The sequence below is a fragment of the Corvus cornix genome, chromosome 27 (assembly GCF_000738735.6).
Source record: "Corvus cornix cornix isolate S_Up_H32 chromosome 27, ASM73873v5, whole genome shotgun sequence".
Taxonomy (NCBI): Eukaryota; Metazoa; Chordata; class Aves; order Passeriformes; family Corvidae; genus Corvus; species Corvus cornix.
Genome location: NC_046355.1, coordinates 929789 through 939455, shown reverse-complemented (window position 1 = coordinate 939455; position 9667 = coordinate 929789). Strand labels below are relative to the sequence as shown.

The 9667-nt window shown below is 52.3% G+C and overlaps 1 protein-coding gene across 2 annotated transcripts; it reads right to left on the bottom strand.

Moving 5' to 3' along the window:
- Positions 1-219: 219 nt before the first annotated feature.
- On the bottom strand, positions 220-9298 carry ODAD4 (outer dynein arm docking complex subunit 4). Of its 2 annotated transcripts, XM_039565928.1 has the most exons (12): positions 9079-9298; positions 8532-8663; positions 8093-8246; positions 5808-5869; positions 4960-5110; positions 3959-4183; positions 3433-3640; positions 1876-1962; positions 1485-1681; positions 1219-1319; positions 915-996; positions 220-468 (listed from the first exon to the last, which is right to left on the bottom strand). In XM_039565928.1, the coding sequence occupies exons 1-12, from the start codon at positions 9187-9189 to the stop codon at positions 362-364; spliced, it is 1617 nt and encodes a 538-aa protein (XP_039421862.1). In that variant the 5' UTR covers positions 9190-9298; the 3' UTR covers positions 220-361. The 2 variants fall into 2 exon arrangements, with proteins under 2 accessions (XP_039421862.1, XP_039421863.1); XM_039565929.1 differs by lacking the exon at positions 915-996.
- Between the last annotated feature and the right edge of the window lie 369 nt (positions 9299-9667).

Below are 9667 nucleotides of genomic sequence, written 5' to 3'. Positions count from 1 at the left end.
CCCTCCCCGGGGCGGCGGGGGGGCCGCAGGGTTCAGGCCCCCGCCCCGCCCGGCAGCTCCCGGAGGAGCCGTCCCGGGGATGCTGCCGGGACCGTCCTGAGCCGCGGCGGGGCCGGGGCCGCGAGAGGGGGGTACAAGGCGGGGGGAGGCTGCGCTCTGAGTACGGCGGCGGCTCAGACCAGCTCTTCCCTGCTAGGGACACACCACTCCAGTGCTAGGTATGGCTCTTACTCAATATTTATTTAATCTTCCCCCCTCGGCTCTACTTTCCCCCACTGCTCTCCTTTATTTCCTTGTCCGTTTCCCCCTCTTTAATGTTTCCATCTGCTTCTATTTCGTTTCTGGCTTCCTCTTTTGGCTTTTAATCCTTTGGCTTTTCATCTTGGCTCTCCGTGAGTTGTTCCTCTTTTTCCTTCTCTTCCACATTCTCAATGGTAATTGTTACGTTTTCACTGCTGATGGAACGATCTGGGAAGGAAAAAGGAAACTTAAGCCACGTTCTAGCACTCAGCAGTTGGGCACGAGAAAGACCCCCGGACTCCCTTGCCCTCACCAGGAATCTCTCACTCCCCTCTACGTTCTGGGACGGCAGGTGCTGGGCTGCACGGCCTGAGGAGACCAGCCCCGGGGGCTGCGGGCACAGAGCCCTGCCAGGATCCCCCCACCGAACCCCAGGAGGGGCGGGGCAGGGCTGGAGTGTCGGGCTGCAGGGGACCCTCAGGGAACGCTGCCATCTCCCGTTCTAAGCTGGGCACGGCCGGATCTGGGAGCGCAGCTGGAGCAATGCTGGACTTCCACCAAGATTTTAATTCAATACTTGCAAGGAAATGGGTGCTGTGGGAATTCTAAGGTGCTGAACAGGAAAGTGGTTTTTTTTTTCCATTTCTGGGCGCAGAGGTGTGAACGACAAGTACCTTGCTGTGAGGGAACCGTCATCGCTTCTTTGTGGCTTTTTTTCAGCTCCGCAATGAAGCTTTTGCTCACATTATCCAAGGCCTGAAAGGGATGTGGTTCTTATGAAAGCCCCAGAAATGCAGCTACATACCCAATATTTCCCTGTTTTCTTTTGCTCTCTGCTATCGTTATGAAGTCCTTTCCTACTGTAAAACTGCATTTCTACTGCATTTCTATGGCATTACTGGCTGGAGTATCCAGCTGGGATAACAGCTCCTCACAGATGCTGCCCAGGGCTCCTCCTCCCCGCAGCAGCCCCCTTACCGCAATGATGCCATTTTGAGCAGCTTCACTGGGCACAAGCTTCGCCTTCTCCAGAGCCCTTTCAAAATTCATGATTGCAGAACGGTAATCTTTCAATTTCACTGGAACAGACAAGGATATCCGCTGGTTTAGCCCAGGATCAGGAGAACAGCAAGAATTAATCAAGCCAGTCTTGAACTGAGCAGTTGCTTTGGCTGTTAAATCCCAGAGATGTTTTCAGACCAGCTTCTACACCCTGAGAGCAAAACCTGTGCCCACATCTTTACCTTGTGCCTGTGCCACCAGCACAGTGGCATGGAGCTGCCACTCCACATCTCCGTCTTCATCTGCTGACTGCAGGGACTTCTGGCCGTAATCTTGGGCTTCTTCAGCTTTATCCAGCTCAAGGTAGCACCGTCCAATTTCATGGAACAGCCAGGCCTTCTCCAGGCTGGATTGGGCCAGTGGAATCTTCTCCTCCCAGCTTCAAGAAGATTAAGACAGACATATCTTTACCAACCCTCACTGGGTACAGTTACGACTCAATCACTGCTTTGATAGCAAAGGGTTCAGGTGTGAAAATTTCCCCAGATCGAGCTGCAGTGAGAACACACGGCTGAAGAGCCGTGACCTGGGTCACTCCAACCCCCGATGTCCTTCCTGCTGGGCTGTACATACGTGTTGATGGCCTGCTGGAACCTGCCGATTCGGGCGTACACGTGGCCGATGTTGTCCAGGGCCCGGGACACGGCGTCCGTCAGAGCGCTGCGGTGGGGAGACAAAGGGATTGTGGCACTGACATTGTCCTGTTCCTCACCCACTCTGGGTTTCTTCAGCCTCATGGTCCCTTTGGTGCCCCCCATGCCCTCAGGGAAGCACTGGGAAGTAAAGGGCCCAGGTCAGGCTGAAAGTCATGAAATCAAGGTTGATTTTTGATTTTATCTACAGGTCTGGCAGCTGACTCCATGAGACACATGGGAAATGGTTTAGCTTTGCCTTTGATTATTATTAATTTTTGTGCAAACCTGGCAGTCCTTGGGAAAATCTTTCCACTTTTCTTTGCCTCCGTTTCCCTCTGTGTCCCTGACACTCATGGATGATTTCTGTCTTTCAAAGCAACAGACCCACAAAGGCATCTGTAGTGTGTCTGCAGGCTCCTGACACCAGCCCTGATCCTGTGCTTGGACTGAGCTTTGTTCCATGCTACAGGCAGCTCCTTCTGTAATAATGAAGCCTGTGGGCTTTAATTTTTTTCTTAATTATCCTCGTTCTCAGCTTCAGAAGCAGCTCTGCCTACCCTTACCTTAGAGATGAAAAAGCCTATGCGAGGAGCAGATAAATGTGATGGGAGTCATGGAATCACAGTCCGGTTGGGGTGAGATCCAGTTCAAACCCCCTTCACGGGGTCATTAACGCGAGTCATTAACGAGTCATTAGCGGCGTCTCCAGGTGCAGCCGCCAGAGGGCGCGGCCCGCCCGTCACCGCCGGCCCTTAAAGGCAACTTCGCGTGTAGAGAGATCCCAAACCCAGGAATCTCCTGCCAATTCCTGCCTTTACCTGGCGCACTCGGGGAGTGCGATCACCAGGAGAGAGGCAACCTTCTCCTAAACCAACATTCATTTCCAAAAGGATTTTTGAAAATGAGAAACAACCACCCAGTGACATTGTGACAGCCCAGTGCACTACTGACAAAAATAAATCCCAAATCACTTCACTTCAAGCCACTGTTCCATGTTTTCTGCTATGCTTTGCAAACTCTTGCTAAATCTAAGACTACATTTTGCTCCTCTGTGGTTCAGCTGGAAGAGCCGTGGGATGTGTCCAGTGCAGACAGGCAAGTGCACCTGGAAGAGACCTTTATTTCAAGCCATGCTTAATGGTCTGTATGAAAAGGGGTTTAAGACAAAATGTAGCAGAAAACTGGTGAGCCTGATCTTCCTGAGAAGGAAGTGCCTGCTCAAGGCTCAAGTGCTGAGACTGGGACTTGTGCTCTTTTGCTTTGCTTCAGCAGATGTTTCAATGTGCCCTGTGCCGTGGGTCCTTAAAAATCTGCTTCAGGCTCCTTATTTTTGAAATAATGAAGATAAAAAGTCACCACAGACCCTAATACTTGGGCAGAGCTGGATGTGTAGTCCTGTTAAACTCACAGGTGATAATTACATAACCTAATGCTAAAACACCCCCACAGAGGTACTTTCCCCTTTCCCCACCCACCTGAACTACCCAGAACTTACTTCTTCCTGGCAAAATCCAGATCCATCTTATGGCTGTGCAAAGCTGCCTCCATCTGTCCCATTGCCAAGTGTGCATTCCCAATACAGCTGTGGAGGTTCCCAATCAGTTCATGCTTGTTGGGAACTTCCTCCTCTGTCCACCCTTGTATCTTTCTCAGCATACGCTCAGCTTTCCTGCAGCTTTCCTCAGCGGAGCCTCTGGCCAGACCTGGGGACAGGGAGCAGAGTTTGACACTGGAGTGTGACACAGAGACATTGAGAAGTTGTGAATTCCCCATCCCTTGAAGTGTTCCAGGCCAGTTTGGACAGGGCTTGGAGCAACCTGGGATAGTGAAAAGTGTCCCTGCCCATGGCGGGGGGGTGGAATGGGGTGAACTTCGAGGTCCCTTCCAACCCAAACCATCTTGGAATTCTGTGATACCCAGGAAGTGAGACCTGGTGAAGTGGGTTACCCTCAGACAAAGCTTGGGAATAGTTAGAGCTCCCAAAGCAGTGGGAGGCACTCAGCTTCCAGCCAGGAACCTACACAACTCAATGTCCTCCATATCCTTTGCGATGGATCTGCCAATGTCAGATGATTTCCGTTTCTTGTCCTGCATCCTCCCCTGCCGCAGCAGCTTGCGCTCGTACACCCGGGCGTACATCGGCTTCTGCTGCTGCCAGAAGTCCCGGCGGTGGTTCAGGTAGGAGATGCCATCCAAAACCAGGTCCATGACTTTGATCCCCTGCCTTGTGCTGCTCTGCATCAAGTCTGGAAATAAGATAAGGTAGAACCCAGGTGAGAATCAACAGACCTGAGCTGCAGCTCAGTGGGGAATTGATTGGGAACGTTTTCCTGCTCTGACACAGACAGTGCTGGAAATGAAAGTGTCCCGTGCTCCTCAGAGCTGAGGTGATGGGGGAGTTAACAAAAAACTCTGTTACCCATCCTGCGTGGTTCAGTGAGCTGAGCTGGTGTTCCAGCCCTCTATCTGCTCCCTTCCCTGCTGATCAGAGCCAAGAAGGGGCCCAGAAAGCAGAGCCAGCTGTGCTCTTCTCTGGGACAGAACATCTGTATGGCACATCTGTATTGACAGGGCACTTTGAACAGTGCTGTGGATCAGGCTGGCAGATGGAAACTGAGAGGGCTTTTACCTGCCTGGAAACCAGACCACCCACATGTATAATTAATGCTGGCAATACCACAAAACCTGTGAGCAGACCAAATCTTAAGCACTTCTCTATTTCTGAGTGAAAAGTTCCCTAGAAATATGACTAAAGGAGAATCATCTGTGTGCCTTTTTCTAAAATAAGATACTTCTCCAATTCCTGCATCTTGACCTTAACAGCATTTATAACAAACCCACAGAAGAGTCACAGCCCCATGAGCTGACACCTGCCTGTGTCCCCACCACTGAGAGCACCATGTGCTATGTGAGCTCTGGTACAACTAAGGAAGAGTCACAGGGATATAAAAGAAGAAGAGAAATAAAGAATCATTTTTAAAAGGATGAAAGAAAAATAGAATCTGCTGAGAAGGAGAAACACCTTCATCCTTGAGCAACTTCTCCAGGTACGCCTTGTCAGCATAAAGCTCTCCCAGAAGCTGTCGCTCTGTTTTCGGACTCTGCTTCTTCGTCCATTTTTGATCCTTAGTCGGTTTATTCTGCTGTTGCTGGTTGTCTTTTTTTCTCTGCAGCTAGAAAAAAGCAAAAGGAGTTGGGGGACATCAGTGGGGAACACTGGGATGAGCAGCATTCTGTTTACACTCCATATAAGACAGCTTCTTTTTTAAATTAAAGCAAAAAGTCAGTGTCTCACCAGCTGCTTTGGCTATGAAATTCTGCAGCCAGTTGTGCTCCCTGGGGACCACAAGGGTGTTATAGAAAGGGCAAGAACTAGTTCTGGCCTCTCAGAGGAACAAGACACTATTGCAATGGAGCACCCAAAAGTGTAGCAATAGAGAAAAGTGTCCATTATCAAAACTGTGACCCTTAAACATCAGGTAAACCCAAAGTCAATACTGGAGCTCACTGTACCCTCCTCGACCTCTGGGCTGTTACTCATTAGCCTCAGATGGGTGACTGGCAACACCCCCAGATATGGGCTGGAGAAGAAATTCCAAACTGGGTTTTGTTACTCCATGGTGACTCTTCCTGCCCTTCTGCCTTCCCCTTTAAATTCTGGGTGGCTTGAGCCAGACCTGCATTAGAAGCAGGTGAGAAACACTCTCATGATGGGCCAGTGTGTTTTAATCCTCAAGAGGCCCTTCAGCAGGCCCACTGCTCCCACAGCCATGTCCCTGTGGGGACTGTCACCCCTCAGGTGCCCATTTCAGGCAGTTTTAGCATTACAACAACTCTAGAAGCTTCTTCAGAAAGAGCCCCATGCTGTACCTCTGCCTGCCTGCTCACGAAGCACAGCTCCTCCGTGTTCTCCAGCTTCACTGCGGATGGATCTGCAGACACAGAGGAGTCCGTGTTAGTGGCCCACAGCAGCCATGCAGGGTGTTGTGAGTAAAATGCCCATCAAGGTGCCAAGCCCAAAGTGTTTGGTTTCAACCAAAGCTTTTCTAACTCTTTCCCATGGAATACGGGTGTTGGTGTGTTCGGGAAGCAGGGAATGCAGCTCATCCACTAGCTCCTCTTGGGATTTTAATTCACACAGCACGGGGGCTCCTGTTGCAATATTCCTACAGACAGGGTACATCCTGCATGGAAACTGAAGAAGGAGAAGGATGCAGGTTCTTCTGGGGGATCACAGCTGAAGCATAAAATTGAAAGAAAGGCATTTTAAAGGTTTGCGCACTGATTAGGGCAAAATACCCGTTGTGTTTTCACTGACGCCCAGTTCTACCATCTGTCTGCACCCTGGGAGGGGAGAGTGAGGAACAGCTCTTTCTTTGTTCTGGGGGAAGGACAGAGCTTCCAAGGCTGCTGCAGAATTCCCTTAGGCACAACCATAGCCCAGGCCAGCAGCACGAACACAGGCGGATTACGGGAGCAGGTGTTCCTCATCCTTCCAGGTAAAGCAGAGTCAGGGAAGCAGTTTGGGGATGGACCCTGTTAATGTGTGTGCATTTCCCAACTATTCAAACATCTAAAGCCGTGCTGACGTGTTTCCATGCTTCCCTGCATCTCAGAGCTATTGACTGATTTAAAGTAAGTTTTCTAGTTTTTTAATCCATTCCTGTGCCTGCAGCCCAGGGGCTCAAAGGTGGTTAAGAGTTCTTGGCTTGGGATACTGAGCTGGAAAGATTTCAGCTGGGAGCTGTGATGATATTTGAGCATTGTGCTAAGCTCAGGAAGCAGAAGGAATGGAGGAAAGCAAGCCAGATCTGGAAATCTTCCCTGTTTTCTAAATAACTATCCCATATGAAAGTGCTGCAGGCTCTGGTGCCACTGGCACATGTTAATCCCTGGCACTGGGGGAGGGCTGAAATTTTGAAATTTTGGGAGAGGGAGGCCCTGGCCTATCTGGGGATCTGTGTAGGGTGTGAGTGGGGCATGTCAGGAGCTGGGCAGGGACAGGCTCCGGGATCCACCCGAGCGGTTCCAACCCGCCGGACAGGTTTGGCAGCCCCAGATGAGCCCTGCATGGGTGCTCCACTCACGTGTCAGAGGTGGCAGCCCCAGGTGAGGTGTGTCTGGTCCACACAGTGGGGCACGTCCTGTCCATGCCCGCTAGCAGAGCTGAGAGAAAAACTAAGGGAAAAGGGACAAGTTTTCAGTTTGTTTTGAACCCCACGAGGTCCTTGGCCTTTCCTGCCTCTACAGGACCTGCTCAATGATCTGAGCCACGAATGATGAAAGCAGAGCTCGTTACAAGAGTCAACAGTTTCACTGCTCTTGTGCAATGAAAACTGGAGGAGAGTCAGGATTTGGGGAGGCCAGTCTGAGGTAGCATGGCATATTTCCTTCCAAACTTTGAATACAGGGATAAAGGTCTCAAAATGGATTCTGTAATTAGTGCTGGAGGTAGATCATAGGATCATAGAATCCCTGAATGGTTTAGATTGGAAGAGACCTTAGAGCTCATCCAGTTCCATCCCCTGGAATTCCACCTCCCATGGTCAAAGACACCTTCCATTAGACCAGGTTGCTCCAAGCCATGTCCAACCTGGCCTTGGAAACTTCCAGAGATGGGGCAGCCACAGCTGCTCTGGGCAACCTGTGCCAGGGCCTCCCCACCCTCACAGGGAAGAATTTCTTCCCAATATCCCATCTAACCCTGCCCTTGGGCAGTGGGAAGCCATTCCTCCTTGTCCTGGCACTCCAGGCCCTTGTAAATAGTATTTCCAACTTTCTTGTCAGCTCCCCTCATGTACTGGGAGGCCACAGTCAGGTCGCTGATGAGATGAGCTGCTCTGGTCTGTATTCCCTGGAATGTTTCCATGATGATTTTGGAAAATGGAGTGTCAGGACTTACCTACAGAACTAAAGGGATCAGACACTGTGTATGTACAGGGCAGAAGTAAAGAACAAAAGACAAAAAGAGCAAGATTGGCTCTTTGTGGTGCTTCCTGCTGCTTCTGGATTTATCTGCCACAAATAACATGGCCCCAGAAGCAGAGAGACTCTGGTGTGGGGCTCTTGGGTCACTTGCAGAGCTGATTTGCCATCAGCTGGGCCCTGAACAGCGTCATCCAGGCTCATGGGGGCCAGAAAGTGACACTTCTTACTCCCAAGGCAGTTGATAATCGCCTCCTCGGCCTTGTTGATGCCCAGCTGGAATTTGTGTATATCTGGGCGGAGCCTCCGGCCTCGGTGGTAAAACACCAGCGCGAACTCAAAGTCACCCATGGTGTACAGTGTCTCTGCTTTTTGGTAAAGCCCCTAAAATGACATTTGGGAAACAAAATTATTAAAAGGAGGGAAAACTTTCATGGATCTCAAGTAACTCCTGCCAGGCAGAAGTGAGAGCCCAGGGCTGTAACAACTTGCATACATTAAACCCCAAACCTGGAGGTGCCTGAGCACCTCGACAGCTCCGAGAGCAATAGAAATCTCAGGAGTGTTTGGAGTGAGCTCCTTCCTCACAGCTCTGCCTCAGACCCTCCAGGGTCTCCCAGATCCAGGCCAGCCCTTGGCCACCCCCCTCCTACCACTTCAGCTGGTTACCTCGGGGAATGTTTTGTCAATTTTGAGCGAGGCTTCAGCATCTTTCAAGGAGTTTTCTGTGTCTCCAAGCTTCAGGAAACACTTGGAGCGGGTGATAAGGCAGTGCTTGTCTCCTGCCCTCAGTTTCAGCGCCTGGAACCACAGACATGGACATGTCACCAGCGCTGGACATGTCACCAGACATGGACATGTCACCAGTGCTGGCTCAACACCACAAATACACAATTGCAGGTATTTGATGCCACCTGCACAGTTCCCACATGGATCTTGACGACGGATGAGGACAAAACCACAAGGTTTTTAGTGATAAGAGTGTTCTCTTGTTGTTCACAGGTTCTCTATGCTGCAGGCGCTGCCCTGTCCCTGAACTGCCCTGTCTGGGTCACCCCCTCGTGCCGAGACCTTCTGGGGACACGTCCCTCCGTGCCTTCCCCTCTTTCCATGGGTCCCCCCCCGCCTCTTCCCCCGCCTGAACCGAGCGGCGGCCCCACCCCGAGGCCCCTCCCGCCGCGTGCAGCTCGGTGCCCTCGGGCCGCGGCGCCCTCACGTCATTGAAGCAGCCCAGAGCCTTGTCGTGCTGGCCGCGCCGGCTCAGGGCCGTTCCCTCGGTCATGAGACTCCCGAAAGTGACCACGGGCAAGGTCTCATCCTCCGCCATGGCTGCGCTGCGGCGCGGTTGCCGAGCAACGGTTACCGGGCAACCGCCGCTTCCGGTGCTCTGTCCCGCCCCGGAAGTGACGGACGCGCCCGGACGGTGCCCACGTGGGCTCCCGGTGTCCCGGTCCTGGCTCCGGCCCGGTCCCGGCTCCGGCCCGGCGCTCGCTACCGGCGGGTCCTCGCCGAGCTTCTGAGCTGACCCGACTCCGTGCCCGTGGGGTTCTGTTCTTGCACCCGCGTTCCCGGGGCCCTGCCAGGAGCGCGGCCGCTCAGTACAGCCGCGGTGCCTCGGCGGTGGCCGAACGCCGGGCAGAGCCGGTTCCTCTGCCCCGCCGGGTAACGCGCGTGTGTTCCGCAGGCGCAACACGAGGGCAGCCACCGTCTCCCTACAGTCGATAATGGTTTGGTGCTCGCGGCTGGCCCCGGTAGCGGTTTCAGCGCTGAGGGGGCTAGTCCTGGCTAAATAAATGCTGCTGGGT